The sequence below is a fragment of the Budorcas taxicolor genome, chromosome 21 (genome assembly GCF_023091745.1).
Source record: "Budorcas taxicolor isolate Tak-1 chromosome 21, Takin1.1, whole genome shotgun sequence".
NCBI lineage: Eukaryota > Metazoa > Chordata > Mammalia > Artiodactyla > Bovidae > Budorcas > Budorcas taxicolor.
Window position 1 is genome coordinate 73,601,042 of NC_068930.1, and position 15,472 is coordinate 73,616,513.

Genomic DNA, 15,472 nt, shown 5'->3' on the forward strand with positions numbered 1-15,472 from the left:
TCTGAAGACACCCACGGGGCTCCCTCATCTGGGGTCTCAGGACCCCTCAGGGAGAGACGTGGCAGGGCAGGAGGGTGGGCACGGCTCTGCTGCCCCAAGGAGAGTTAAAGGCCACAGTCTCCCGACTCCCAGCCTCGCCTGTGTCCTTGGCAAGCCCTTGCGCTTGGACCTTCTTGGCCTGGGCCCTGGGTGGGGCCAGAGGCCAGCCGCACACACCCTCAGGATGCTCCAGCTTGGGACACGGAGCTCGGTCTGTCTCTCACTGTGCCCGGGGCTGGGTGGACAAGACCCAGGGGCTTGGTTGCTCTCCCAGGAAATGGCTGATAAAGCTACAAGGAACACAAGGAAGGCCCAGGTGAAAGCCCCAGCTCGGGCTCCCAGGCCTAGGCCTTGCCTGTTAAGTGGGGTCTGGACCTGCTTGCCATAGTTGACCCATCCAGGCATCCATCCATTCACCCACCCACCTCTGCATCCGTCCACTACCTGCCCACCCATTCACCTGTCGACTCTTTCGCCCTCCCACCCGTCCGTCCACCCACCTACCCATCCAACCTCCATACACCCAGCTCTCTGTCTATCCATTTGTCCATCTGCTCACCCATCTGTCTGTCTGGCCATCCACTCATCCACCCACCTGTTGGTCCGTCTGTCCACCCGTCCGTCCTCCTGTCCACCTGTCTGTCCGCCCTTGCGTCCATTACGTGCTCTCTCTGTGCTGTCTGCTGGCTCCACCCTCGTCTGCTGACCCTCCCTCCTCCCCATCTCTCTAGAGAGCTCCTCCTGTGGCCAGGCACTGGCTCTTGGCAGCGGGTCCACCTTCTCTGCAGCAGCACATCCCCATTGCTTCACCCACTGCCCTTGGGGGCTGGCCCTTGAGAGGGGGCAGTGGCCAGCATTGGCAGGGGCCTCCAGCCCACCTTGGCCCTGGGAGGAGAGAGGCAGCCAGAAGGCCATGTCCCCTAGGCGGGCCCTGAAGGTGCTGAACGAGAGCAGGGGCTCAGCTGCCCCTCGGGGGGTCCTGGAGCAGGCGCCCCACAGCAGCCATGGCCTGTCCTCCTGGGCTCCGCCTCCCCAGGCTCCCCTCCTGCCCGGAGCTCCGAGCAGAAGCTACCGAGGGTCCCTGGGTGGAGGAGCTCTCTTCTGACCCTTCCCTCTGCCCGCCATACTGTCTATGGTTTGGGCCACACTTGGGCTCAGGAAGGGATAGGAGACGTGAATCTGGGGGCCAAGCAGGGAGCAGGTGCTGGGCTTCTGCGGCAGGCCCCTGAGCTGTGCCCAGCTGGACCGACGGGGGGTGCTGAGGCCAGGAGGGGCCTGGGGCAGTGGAGCTGGGCCTGGGGAACTTCTGGGCGCTTGGGCGGGGGCTCCCCTAGCCTTCCTGGAGCTGGGTCTGGGCTGCCAACTTCCTGCACCTGCAGGGCTCAGGCGTGCATGTGTGCGCACGCGCGCGCATGTGTGTGTGTGTGTGAGAGAGAGAACATGTGCATACATGAGAGCATGTGTGCGTGTGTGCGTGCACCCCTGAGTACACGTGCAGAGCGGTGGGTGTGGGGTGGGGAGAGCTGTGCTCCGGGCGGGGTGGCCCCTTTCTGTTCCGTCAGGGGCTCTCCTGTGCAGAGGATGGCGCGGGGCCCCTGGTGTCCAGCCCTCTGAGCCTCTTCTCCTCCAGTCTCTGGTCGGCAGGCTCCCCGCTCTGACTGGCTCGTGCCTGCCAGCTGCCCCTAGAGGCAGCTTCCTGAACTACAAGTGACCGCGTCACCCCTTCCCTACCGCGGCCCCTGCTCCCAGTACCCACCAGGCTGTGTCTGCTTCGCACGGTCAGCCCTAGCTCAGCCCTCACTGCTGCGCTCACACCCATGTGCACACGCACACACACGTGCACAGCCGTGAAGGCATGTCCAGCGCCAGGCTGAGGGGACGCCGAGGCCTGGAGAGGGTTGGCGCTGTGGCTTTCCTCGTGGGACCTGCCCCCTCCCAGTGTGCGCAGACCCCGAGGAGGAGCACGGACAGACAGGCGGCCGCAGGGAAGCGCGGAGCTGCTTCAGGCGAGCATGGAGTTTATTCAAGGGCTGGGGGCGGGGGCACTCAGTAGCAGACCCCATCCACCTCTGACATGACCACGGACACGTTCACGTGGGTGGGTTTACCCGCCAGGCGGTCGATGGTCTTCTGGGTGAAGGCCAGGGGCAGGGCCTCGTGGCCCACCATGCAGGAGAAGGTGTCCCCCTGCTTCCAGACCTCGGCGTCCACGCGTAGCACGCTGGTCACGGCGAAGGTGGCGACACTCTGGCCGGGCTCGGGCAGGGGTCCCCAGGTCAGATACTTCTCGCGGGGCAGCTCTTGATTGCCCTGCAACCAGCGCACCAGCACGTCCCTGGGGCTGAACCCCCGCACCAGGCACGTCAGCGTCACCAGCTCGTTGAGGGCCAGCTCCTCCGACGGCGGCGGCAGCAGGTGGACCTGAGGCCGGAACGTGTTCACTGCAGGGCAGAGAGTGGGTCAGGGGTGAGGGGTCGTACATCGAGGAGAGCGCGCCCCTGTGCCCTGGGCCCCCCGTGCCTCAGTCTCCCTCTGTGAGGGGTGGGCAGGGCTGGAGAGGGAGGGGCAGGCTTGGGGGGGGTGTCTTGTGTGTGGAGTGTGCCCAGCCGCCCACGTGGTGGTCCAGGCCCACCTGTGTCTTTCTTGATGGTGGTGGTCAGTGAGCCCTCGGAGTCGGGGTAGGTGGCAGAGCAGGAGAAGGTCTGTCCGCTGTTCCAGGGGTCAGCACAGCCCGGCAGGACGCTGGACACGCTGTAGCAGCCGCAGGAGTCGCGCTTGGGCGACCCCTGGACGGCGGTCTTCCCGCCTGTCGGGCTCCAGGTGAAGCTGGCGCCCTCGGCGCTTTTCAGACCACTCAGTGTGCACGTGAGGCTGGCGTTGGAGCTCAGGAGCAGATCCTCGAGGGCTGGAGGCTGCAGGGACAGGCTGGGCTCGCAGTTTGATGGGAGACACTCAGGACAACCTGAAAGAGAGGCAGGTCAGGTCAGTGAGCCCTCTGCCCGCCTCCCCTGGCCTCCAGCACCAGCCCGGGCCCCTCATGGCACCCCCACTGGGGGCTCAATCCCCTCTTGTCTGAGTAGAGGGCCCACAGGAAAATGGTCCACGTTGGGTTGGGGTGGGAGGACGGGGCCTCACCCCAGCCTGCCCTCTGACCTTTACATTTGCAGGGCACGTCCACGGTCTTGCTGGCTTTGGAGAGGTGCTGCACTTGGCAGGTCACGGACTTGTCTTTTGGGCACAGGCTGGCCGGCAAGGTCAGCTGGCTGCTCATGGTGTACAGGCTCCCGGCCAGCACGGCGGGGAAGTTCCTGACGGACACGTTGTCGCCACTCTGGGTCCAGGTCACGCTCAGGGGTGCCGATGGGAAGAAGCCCTGGACCAGGCAGCCGATGACCACCTGCCCGGCTGGGTCGTCGTTCCCAAGGCTCAGTGGGAAGATGCTGGGGCTGGCTTCACTCTCTGAAACACAGGGTTCACTGTGAGACAGCAGCCCTCTGCTGACCGGACCCCTGACAGCCCCACAAACACAGGGCGACGGCCACCTTTCCTTTACACAGAGTGAGTGACCGGCCCAAGGTCACACAGCTTGTACGAGGTGCCTCTGGGGTCGGCAGTGCCCACCTGAGTCCAGGCGAGCCATTTCTGAGCATGCCCCCTCAGGGCTCTGAGCATGGGGACCACACACGCCCTTCAGACGGGGCCTCTGGGTCAGGCCACTCCCGGGCAGGGGTCCTGGCTGACACAGGGCTCTCTCGCTGACCAGCTGAGGCTGTGGGCACTGTAGGAGCCTCAGCTGCCCTCTGTGTGGTGGGCCCAGCTTGCCCTCCCCCAGGGTGTGGGGGATCGTGGGAAGGAGAGAGCGGGCTAAGCAGAGACAGCAGCCTGGGCTCGAAGGAGAGAGCGGGCTAAGCAGAGACAGCAGCCTGGGCTCGAAGCTGAGTCTGTGGGGGCTTAGCTTGGCTGTCCTGGGGCTCCGGTGGGGAGGGGGAGCCTGCCTTCTGGGTCCCGCTCCCACTCCCTGGGTAGTGTCTCGGTCACAATACCCCCCTGCCCCTGCTCCCGCCCCGATGAATCCCCCCACCCGTTCTAAACCAGCAGTTGGCTTCCATGGACTACGAGGGTTTTGAGGCTGAAAGCCCAGTAACAAATCAGTCCTTCAGGGCTGCCCCCTGGATGGCCCCTACAGAGGGCGTGGGCTACACCTGTGTTTTCACAGTCCCCTTCCTGTCAACAAGTGAAGGCAGAGGGGAGAGTCAGAGGAGCACCCTGGGGCTGCATGGCCCTTGTGTGCCCCCAGGAAACACGGGGTGCTATCTGGCTGGACAGCAGGGCTCAACCCACGCCTCCAGGTCAACTCAGGCACTAGCCCAGTCACCCACATTCAACCCAGCCCAGCCCAGCCTAGATTAGTCCATTTTAACCCAGCTCAACCCACCTCGGCCCAGGTCAACTCAATTAAGACCATTTCAACCCAATTCAGCCCAGCTCAGTACAGCCCAGTTAATCTCAGCTCAGCCAAGAAGAGCCCAGTTTAGACCAACTGAGAGGGCGACGGGCAGGAAGGCCAGGGCTCTCCAGAGGAAACAGGCCGCAAGGGTCAGACGTTTCTCCTCTCTCTTCAGCGGCAAGAGGAAGCAGACCACAGGCCTCAGATTTTTCCCTTCTCTGTACAAACTTAGAAGGAGGTTTCTTTTAAAATTCCGTGTCGCCATGACGACACCTGGTTCCACCTGAACTTAACTTGGCTCCAACCTTGAGCTAACTGATGCATTTTTCCTATGGAAATGTTTTTCTTGAGCTGTGTTAATGAACTATGTATTTACTCTATACTCTGTCTTCAAGTCAGTTCCACCTAAGACTCAGAACCAACCTGACAAACCAGTATATTTTACCCATGCAGATGTTGTCTTAAGCGATGTTATCCAGGCCACACATGTGCTTGGAAACCTGCCTTTCTTTAAGATTCATGTCAATCATTTTATGGCCTGGGATGACTCACTTTGTGTCAACGTCATCTCAAAATGCATGGTGTGGGTGAGGGGCCTGGTGCCAGTCTCTGACTTTTGAGACATTTCCTTTCTCTAATTAACAGCCTTCTGATAGGCATGTAACTTATTCCTAAAGACTAGCAGGGGAGTCCTCTTTCTGCCCCCTTCTGATGTCTATGTCAGAAGCTGCCTCTCTCTCTTTTATACTTTAATAAATCTTTATCACACAAAAGCTCTGAGAGATCAAGCCTCGTCACTGGCCCTGGATTGAATTCCTCTACTCCGGAGGCCAAGAATTCCAGCATCATTCACAGCTCAGCAACAACCTTTCAACCTCAGTCTAGTTCAGCCCAGTTCAGCCTAGTTCAGCTCAGCTTACCTACCTCAGCCCTGTTCAGCCCAGCTCAGTCCGTTTTAGTCTAATTGAGCCCAGCTCTACCCAGTTCAGCTCAGCTTGCCTGGACCAGTTCAGTTCAGCCAAGTTCAGTCCAGTTCAGCCCAGTTCAGCCCAGCTCACCCAGCTCAGGCCAGCTCAACCCTGCTCAGCCCAACCTAGGCCAGTTCAACCCAGTTCAGCCCGTTTCAGCTCAGTTCACCCAGCTCAGCCCAACTCAGCCCAGTTTATCCCCGCTCAGCCCAGCCTAGCCTAGCTTAGCCCAGCTCAGCCTAGTTCAGCTCAGCTCACATATCTCAGCCCAGTTCAGCCCAGTTCAGCCCAGCTCATGCAATTCAGGCCAGCTCAACCCTGCTCAGCCAGCCTAGGCCAATTCAATCCAGTTCAACCCATTTCAGCCCAGTTCAGCTCAGTTCACCCAGCTCAGCCCAGCTCAGCTCATCTCAGCCTGGTTCAGCCCAGCTTAGCCTAGCTCATCTCATCTCAGCCCAGTTCAGCTCAGCTCAGCCCAGCTGAGCCCAGTTCAGTCCAGTTGAGCCCAGCTCAGCCCAGCCTAGCCCAGCTTAGCCCAGCTCAGCCTAGTTTAGCTCAGCTCTACCCAGTTCAGCTCAGCTTGCCTAGCCCAGCCCAGTTCAGTCCAGTTCAGTCCAGTTCAGCCCAGTCCAGCCCAGTTCACCCAGCTCACCTAGCTCAGGCCAGCTCAACCCTGCTCAGCCCAGCCTAGGTCAGTTCAGCCTATTTCAGCCCAGTTCAGCTCAGTTCACCCAGCTCAGCCCAGCTCAGCTCGTCTCAGCCCAGTTCAGGCCAGCTCAGCCCAACCTAGCCCAGCTCAGCTCTGTCAGCCTAGCTCAGCTCAGCTCTACCCAGTTCAGCTCAGCTTGCCTAGACCAGCCCATTTCAGCCCAGTTCAATCCAGTTCAGCCCAGCTCACCCAGCTCAGGCCAGCTCAACCCTGCTCAGCCCAGCCTAGCCCAGTTCAACCCAGTTCATCCCATTTCAGCCCAATTCAGCTCAGTTCACCAAGCTCAGCCCCACTCAGCTCATCTCAGCCCAGTTTAGCTCAGCTCATCTCAGCCTGGTTCAGCCCAGGTCAGCCTAATTCAGCTCAGCTCAGCCCAGCTCACCCAGCTCAGCCCAGTTCAGCCCAGCTCAGTCCATTTTAACCTAATTGAACCCAGGTCAGCCTAGTTCAGCTCAGCTCTACCCAGTTCAGCTCAGCTTGCCCAGCCCAGCCCAGTTCAGTCCAGTTTAGCCCAGTCCAGCCCAGTTCACCCAGCTCACCTAGCTCAGGCCAGCTCAACCCTGCTCAGCCCAATTCAGCCTATTTCAGCCCAGTTCAGCTCAGTTCACCCAGCTCAGCCCAGCTCAGCTCATCTCAGCCCAGTTTAGCTCAGCTCAGCTCAGCCTGGTTCAGCCCAGCTCAGTCCAGCCTAGCCCAGCTCAGCCCAGCCTAGCCCAGCTCAGCCCAGTTCAGCTCAGCTCAGCCCAGCTCACCTAGCTCAGCCCAGTTCAGCCCAGCTCAGTCCATTTTAACCTAATTGAACCCAGCTCAGCCTAGTTCAGTCCAGTTCAGCCCAGTCCAGCCCAGTTCACCCAGCTCACCTAGCTCAGGCCAGCTCAACCCTGCTCAGCCCAGCCTAGGTCAGTTCAGCCTATTTCAGCCCAGTACAGCTCAGTTCGCCCAGCTCAGCCCAGCTCAGCTCAGCTTAGCCCAGCTCACTTAGCTCAGCCCAGTTCAGCTCAGCTCAGTCCATTTTAACCTAATTGAACCCAGGTCAGCCTAGTTCAGCTCAGCTCTACCCAGTTCAGCTCAGCTTGCGCAGTCCAGCCCAGTTCACCCAGCTCACCTAGCTCAGGCCAGCTCAACCCTGCTCAGCCCAGCTTAGGCCAGTTCAGCCCATTTCAGCTCAGTTCACCTAGCACAGCCCAGCTCAGCCCAGTTCAGCTCAGCTTGTCTAGCCCAGTCCAGTTCAGTCCAGTTCCGCCCAGTTCATCTCAGCTCACTCAACTCAGGCCAGCTCGACCCTGCTCAGCCAAGCCTAGGCTAGTTCAGCCCAGTTCAGCCCATTTCAGCCCAATTCAGCTCAGTTCACCCAGCTGAGCCCAGCTTAGCCCTGCTCAGCCCAGTTCAGGCTAGTTCAGCCCAGTTCAGCCCAGCTCAGTCCATTTTAGCCTAATTGAGCCCAACTCAGCCTAGTTAAGCCCAATTCAGCCCAGTTCAGTTCAGCTTACCTAGCTCAGCCCAGTGCAGCCCAGTTCAGTTCAGCTTACCTAGCTCAGCCCAGTGCAGCCCAGTTCAGTTCAGCTTACCTAGCTCAGCCCAGTGCAGCCCAGTTCAGCCCAGTTCAGTTCAGCTCACCTAGCTCAGCCCAGTGCAGCCCAGTTCAGCCTAGTTCAGTTCAGCTCACCTAGCTCAGCCCAGTTCAGCCCAACTCAGTCCATTTTAGCCTAACTGAGCTCAGCTCAGCCTAGCTCAGCTCAGCTCGCTTAGCCCAGCCTGGTTCAGGCCAGTCCAGCTCTCAACTCCCAGCCCAGCTCAGCCTGCTGTGTGCAGCACCCTGCTCTGTGTCTGGTGGGCGGCGGTCTGCCTTTCTTTCTGGAGCCTGTCCTCTGTCCTCCCACCCCAGGAGGCCCTAGAATGCCCAACTACAGAGGAGAGGACTCCCAGCAGCTTCTGGGACCCACCTGCTCATGGCTGCCCAAGGGCCCGTGTGGCTGGGAGGGGCCCTTGCCTTCTGGCCACGTAGCCCCACGCTGCAGGTCCCTCTGCTCGCCTGCCCCGAGGCGCCGGAGTGGGTGGAGGCCTAGGCTTGTCCAGGCCCTCCTGATGGCTGTGTAGTCTCAGCTGACCCTGCCCCGCTCTGGGCCATTTGGGCTGTTGGTGAGGCTGATGCTGTGAGGGGCAGGCTGGGATCGGCTGCGTGACCCCATAGATGGGGTCACTCACCCACTTCCTGTCCCGCCAGTTGTGGCCGCTTGCCTCCACGTCATGTCTGGTCTGTGGTCTGGCTGTGGTGGGGCCAGGTGTGTGTGGCCTGGACTGTGGGACCCCCAGGAACTTGACCCTGGCCTGAGACCTTGTGGGTGCAGAGGTAGGCACCATGGGTGGGGGGTCACGGCCCCAGGGGGCTGTCCATGGGGCTGTGCTGGGGGCCGAGGTGGAAAGAAGCCGAGGCCACAGTGGAAGAAGCAGAGGCCACAGTAGCCAGAGAGTCAGGGACCACAGTAGCCAGAGTCAGGGGCCACGGATCACTGAGGGAGACATGGTCCCAGAGTGGAGAAGAAGTGAGGCTGGAGGGGGAGGAGGCCGCACGGGTCAGCAGAGGCTGGCGCCCCAAGGGACAGGCACTTCAGGGTGACCCCAGCAAGCAGGCCTCCTAGACCATCAGGGTGCAGGGCGGCTTGTGGGGGTGGGGCCTCTCCAGCCTGGCCACAACCCTTCCTCTTCCTCTGGGAGTGGCGGGGTCCTTGACTGGAGCTGGAGCGGGGTGTGGGGGTCGCCCCTGTCTGGAGTCTGGAGTCCTGTGTGGTGGGGGTGGCTGGCCTCCTGCCCCTGCTGCCTCCGCCCTGTCTCCTGCCCAGGACTCCCGCCAGCTGCCCTTCCAGCTGCCCAGGCACCTGGTCTCCCTGGTGGCCCCAGGAGGCGGCCCCTGCCTGGTCTCCCTGGTGGCCCCAGGAGGCGGCCCCTGCCTGGGCACACAGTGGGCTGAGGGGTTTGGTTTGCATCTGTTTTCTTATAAAGTTTATTTGTTTTTTAACTTTTGGCTGTGCCGGGTCTTCGGTCGTGGTGTGCGGGCTCTCTCTGGTTGTGGACAGCAGGCGCTGCTCTGACTGTGGTGCGCAGGCTCTCGCTGTGGCAGCCTCTCTCCTGTGGAGCACGGGCTCTGGGTGAGCTCAGCAGGTGCAGCTTTTGGGCTCTAGAGCCCGGTAGTTGTGGCTTACGGGCTGAGTTGCTCTGCGGCAGGTGGGGTCTTTCTGGACCAGGTGTCGAACTGGTGTGCCCTGCATTGCAAGGTGAATTTTCAACCAGTGGACCACCAGGGAAGCCCTGTTCCTTCATTTCTTCACACACAGAAGGTTCTGGAGCAATACAGGGACCAACAGTCCCCTCCCGGGAAGAATACCGTTGTGGGGAGGGCGGCTGGCAGGTGGAGATGTTGGGCCTCAGGGAGAGACCGGCTTTTCCCTGGGGCAGGGGTGGGGCCCGGAGGGTAGGAGGAGATGGATGGAGGAAAGGGAGCCCAGGGCAGCATGCCAGGTGGGCACACACACCCTGGCTCTGGGGTCTATCATGAACCCTGGGTCACCCATAGTGCCACCCACAAGGGACATTTCCTCCCAGGCTGCCGGCTGGCCTTTGGTCCACCCCACGCCCACTGTACCAGTGGTGTCTGCATCGTGGATGGCTGGCTCCGAGAATCCTTCTTCTTGCCGGCCCTCAAGTGCCCAGGGCTCTGTGCCTTCTGGGGGTCCTTGTGTCCCTCATGTCCTCTGGTGCTGTCCCCGAGAGAGCTGGAGGGACAGGCCTCAGGACGTGTGGTCACGTGTGGCCTGGCGGGCATGCAGGAAGCAGAGGAAGGTGGTGGGGGGTTGGGGGCTGCCCTCTCCAGCATCCTGTGCCCCCATACAGGCAACACTACCCTACCAAGGTCACAGATGGGCATGGAGCTTTGGGCAGAAAGAAGAGCTTGGACTTGAGACGGATGGACATGGGGTCTATAGGACTGAGAGCCGTAGGGTTTGGGGGAAGGGTCTAAGTCCTAGTGGGCACTGTTGGTAAGATTCACTGAGCACCTTCGGGAGTCAGGGACTTGTTCAATGTGGGTCCAGGCTGGAGAGGAAAGAGCTGGCACTGGACAAGTCCTCCTGGGCTTCTTCAGAAGCAGGAGGGGCCTCAGCATGGCCAAGGCCTGCTGGCTGGCAGTGAGGGTCCTGGGGCCATGATAAAGACCTCACTGCAGGGCTCAAAACAACAAAAATTTAATCTCATGCTTTAGAGCCAGAGGGAGACTTGGGTTTGATCCCTGGGTTTGGAAGAGGCCCTGGAGAAGAAAAAGGTTACCCACTCTAGTATTCTGGCCTGGAGAATTCCATGGACTGTATAGTCCATGGGGTCACAAAGAGTTGGACACAACTGAGTGACTTTCACTTGGAGCCAGATGCCTGAGATCAAGGTGTGGGTAGGGCTCTGCCCTGCCTTCCTACCTCCTCCAGCTTTCAACCACCCAGGCATCCCAGGCATCGCCCCAATCTCTGCCCCTGTCCTCATATGACCTCCCGCCCTGAGTCTGACCTCTCCTCCTCTGTCCCTTGTAAGGACTCTTGTCGTTAGATTTAGGGCCCATGTGGACAATCTCATCCTAAAATCCTTTAATCGTATCTGCAAAGACTGAATAAGGTCACACTCATGGGTTCCAGGGCTTAGGACGTGGGCATAATTTCTGGGGGGGGCATCGTTCAGTGGTGGGTTAATGGAGAAAGAAGAGGAGGAGGGACAGAGGGGACCCTGAGAAGCTGGCATCTTGCTGCTGGGAGGGCACGTGCAGCAGGGTCACTGGTTCAGAGCCCAGCTGGCTGGCATAACCCTTCTCTTGTCCTTCTCTGTGGCCCTGCTTTTGGCTGAGCACTCACCGTCCAGCCCCACTACAGGGGTTGCCTGCCACTGTCCTCGGAGAGACAGCAGGGAGCGGTCCTGAAGCCGGAGCTTAGTTCCCTGTCCTGGAATTGGACCTGCACAGCCTGGATGAAATCCCGGAGTCCTAGCAGCTAGAGCACCAGGGGCTGCGGACTAGAAGGAAGGGCCGCCTGGCTCTCGCCTCATTTGAAAGCACGAGTGTTCCGAGGAGGCAAACACTGTAAATACAGGTGTGACGTTTATGGTTAGAGACAGAGCGCAGCATGTGGACAGCACGCAGAGAAGAGGCCTATTTATTCAAGGCCGAACAGGCGGGGAGACCAGCCTGGGGAGAAAGGGTGCGGGCGTCCTCCCTAACGGGGGGGGTGCAGTGAAGAGGCTGCCAGCGTGTGTGTGCTGACCCATGTGTGTGTTGACTCCTGTGTGTGTTGACTCATGTGTGTGTAGACTCATGACAATGTTGGTTCATGTCTGTGTTGACTCATGTGTGTGTAGACTCACGTGTATGTTGACTCACACGTATGTAGACTCACACGTATGTAGACTCACATGTGTGTTGACTCATGTCTGTGTTGACTCATGTGTGTGTTTACCCATGTCTGTATTGACTGATGACAATGTTGGTTCATGTCTGTGTTGACTCATGTGTGTGTAGACTCATGTGTGTGTTGACTCACACGTATGTAGACTCACACGTATGTAGACTCACATGTGTTGACTCGTGTGTAGACTCATGTGTACGTAGACTCATCTGTACATTGACCCATGTGTACATAGACTCATGTGTTGACTCGTGTGTGTGTTGACTCGTGTATGTAGACCCATGTGTACGTAGACTCGTGTGTGTTAACTCACATGCATGTAGACTCACGTGTACATTGACTCACGTGTATGCTGACTCACGCATATGTAGACTCGCACGTACATAGACTCATGTGTGTGTTGACTCATGTGTGTGTTGACTTGTATATGTAGACCCATGTGTACGTAGACTCATCTGTATACTGACCCATGTGTACGTAGACTCATGTGTGTGTAGACTCATGTGTGTGTAGACCCATGTGTGTGTTGACTCATGTCTATGGGGCAGTTCTTCTGGTTTTTTTCTCCTCTGGCCGATTATCTCGCCTCTTTTCCCACACTTGACCTGTCCTTGGGCCCTCCCCATATGCATATGCATTTTTTACTGAGGAAGATTCTAGCACAGGCTAACTGGACGTTTGACCACACTGATTATGGGTTACACTCTCCCTTTGTGACCCTGGAGGAGCTTTCCTTCACAGGTGCAGCTGGGGAGGATTCCCTGACCTCAGGAGTGATAGATGGGGTCTTCTTGTCTCTACCTGAGCAGAGCTCAGCTCCTGCCACTGGTTTTGCCCTTGGAGTTTCAGGGAATCCCTTACTGCACTTGGCAAACTCCACCTGCTCAGCCCAGGGCCCTCTCTCTCTTACCTCACCCCTTTCCCTCCTGACTCTGGAGGTGTGTGGTCAGTGTGTGGTGACACCCACCTCACAGGGCTGAGCCCTCGTGGCCCTCGTTCTGGGGTCCCCAGTGGGTCTCATGGTCTGGGGTGCAAGTCAGAGAGAGAAGACACCCCACTCTGCCCTCAGGAGTCCCAGCTCAGGGGACAGGGAGGAGGGTACCTGGCCTTGGCTTGAGAGAGCCCTGCAGGTAGGGTCTGGTCTCAGGCCTGTCTCCTGAGACTGTACGGGTCTGTGCAACTGCGTCATGTTCACCTGTGAGGGTGGAGCACGGCAAGGGCTGTGGCTGTGGCCTTGTATGAGGCTCTCTCCTGGTCTCACGTTCTATTTGGATCAGACTTTTGGTGTCTCTGGACAACCTCAGAGTTGCCCAACCATGGGTGTTCTACGCTCGATCCCTGCAGGCTGCTTGGTCTATGTTGGTGTCCATGGGGCGTGGTCTCCTAGCATGGATGGCGGCTCTCAGAAGGGCCTTCACCATGAATGGTCCCTCCTGTCAGCGCTGACCATGACTGACCCTTTAGGGTTTGCCTGCTGGGAGTGGGACTGTTGTTTGACCTCCGTATGGGGAAGGGCGGTGAGTCTGGACTGGAGGCCAGTGGAGCAGGTGTGGTGGAGGCTGAGGCAGGGTCTCTTTGGGCATCAAAGGATGCTTGAATCAGGCCTGGCTGGACACTTGGGTGCTCAGGACCCAGAGCTGTCTTCTGCCTGCTTCCCTCTGCTCCTTGCCTTCTTCCTTGGGTGGAGGTACCTCCCACTTCCATGGGACCACAAGTACCTCCCCTGAAGTATGCTCATGGGATTTTTCACTTTAACAAACTTTACTTGGAAAAGTTAGGGGAGAGAGGTCAGACAAGGCCACAGCGGGGGAGGTTTGGGGTGGGCTGCTGGGCTGAGTGGGAGTGGTTTGGGCTGGGCTGCTGGGCTGAGTGGGGTGTTTGGGGTGGGCCTGGGCTGAGCCGGCCGCAGGGCAGGCCCTGTGGTAATGCCCCTGTGCTGTGGGACCTGCCTCCCACTCTGGAGGCCCTGCCTGCAGCCCTGAAAACCCCCACAGCTCTCCCAAGAAGGGCTTCCCTGCCCCCTTATTCTGCAGGCCCAGTGCCTGGGGGTGGGCAGCAGGGAGGGTGGACATGGGGACAGGGCAGGGGTGGGGGGCAGGGCCCTTGGACCTGGGGCAAGGAGGCAGGACAGAGGCTGGGGAGGGAGCTCTTGGCTTGGTTGGGCTGGACTCAGATGCTGGTTGGGCTGGACTGGGGCTCTTGAGTCTTAGGTAGGCTCTGGACTCTGAGCATGGGGTGGGCTGTGAGCTCCAGGCCCTCCCTGTGTTTTGGGGGCGTTTCTGTTGGTCAGGATGTGGTCCCCACCGCAGGGGCCTGGGAGGAGCCTAGGGTGGTCAGTGTCCACTCCCAGCCCAGGTCCCTGGAGGGGGCAGATGCTCTCCTGGGACTTTTCCCTAAGTAGGCTGGCTGTGGGAGCTGTGAATGGGCCTCCTCGCTGCCCGTGACCTTGAGGCTGGGCTGGACTGCCTGGACGCCTGCACGCTGGTCATTGAGGCCCTCAGTGCTTGTCAGCTCCTTTCTCCTTCCCAGGGCAGCTTGGCAGCCGCAGGGATGCTCAGACACCAGGAGGCAGTGGACGCTGCATGACATTGGTGTAGCCTTGGGAGCCCTGGGGCTGCCCCTGGAGGATGGCGTCCAGGACCCACTTCACCTGGGGGAAGGCACATGTGAGGCGGGTTCTGAGCCCAGCTGGGGCTCCCCTTCTCGGGGCACCCCGCCCGGAAGTGGGGCGTCCATGCCCACCTTGCAGAGGCTGACGGCGGCACCATAGCTCACGCTGAGCAGGAAGAGCACGATGAAGACAAGGAGGCTGGTCCAGGTCTCCTCCAGCTCCTCGCTCTCAGCTTCCTCCGCACACAGGTCCTCGAGCGCCAGCTCTGTGGGCAGCGGTGGTCAGCCCCCTGGCCTGGCGTCAAGGTGGGGAGGACAGGCCTGGCCACCTTTAGGGAGTGGAGGGAGCTGGGCCTGGTGCCCTGGTCCTGGGTGGCCTCCCCTCTGGCCCCTCCAGCTGGCCTGGCCATGGGGGCGGAGGCCCCTGAGCTGCAGGCAGCTGTGTGGGGGAGTCTGGCCCCCTGCCCCTGTTGTCCATCCTTCTACCCCCAGGTGGTTGGGGTTTTGTCTTGCACCATTTTGCACAGCTTTCTGCTGACTGCTGGTCACTTGCACTCGATTCTGTGGGCTCCTCACCTCTGTCCCACCCCGACTCCCTGCTCCACGGCAGGTGGTGGCCCCTGGCCCGGGGAGTGTCCTCTTCCATCAGCTGCATGGCCCGTGGCTGCCTAGCCCGGCTCCCTGGGTCCCATTCCTGCTCAGCCTCACTCTCGTCAGCCTGGGGGCCCCTCAAAGAGCATGGGGCTGGCCTCCCTGCCTGGAGCCCTCAGGAGAAGTCTGGACCCGGGATGGCCCCTGGAGTCAACAGATCATCACAAGGGGTGCCCGAGAGCTGTGCCCAGACATGTGGACCTTGCCCAACCTGTGGGAATCCAGAGCTGCCCCCAGCCCTCTGCCCGTCCTGTCCTGGGGCTGGGCCCCTCCTCTCCCAGCACAGCCTCCACTCTGGGCTCCTTTCAGGGTGTGGTTTGTGCACGTGGTGCTTTCTGTGTGCGTGTGGCGGTGCCTGTGTGCTGTCCACACGTGCATCCACATACATGTCTCTGTGATTGTGTCCATGTCTGTGTGCACTCAGGTGTGTGTCCATGTGTGTCTGTCCACGTGTCTGTGTGTGTCCATGTGTGTCAGTGTGTGTATCCGTGTGTGTTCCCATGTGTCTGTGCATCCAACTGGTCATCTATGGGGTGCAACTGACAGAGAAGGGTTGGCCTGGGAGGCTGGGACCGCAGCAGGAAACCACGTGGGGCAAGGGAGGGTCCAGGGT

The 15,472-nt window shown here is 60.0% G+C and overlaps 1 gene segment (V, D, J or C); it reads right to left on the minus strand.

Moving 5' to 3' along the window:
* Nucleotides 1-2,085: 2,085 nt before the first annotated feature.
* Nucleotides 2,086-5,066, minus strand: LOC128066525 (immunoglobulin heavy constant alpha 2-like). The segment is given in 4 exon segments: nt 2,086-2,480; nt 2,672-3,001; nt 3,199-3,498; nt 5,039-5,066. Coding segments are annotated over 4 exon segments (1,053 nt in total).
* Between the last annotated feature and the right edge of the window lie 10,406 nt (nt 5,067-15,472).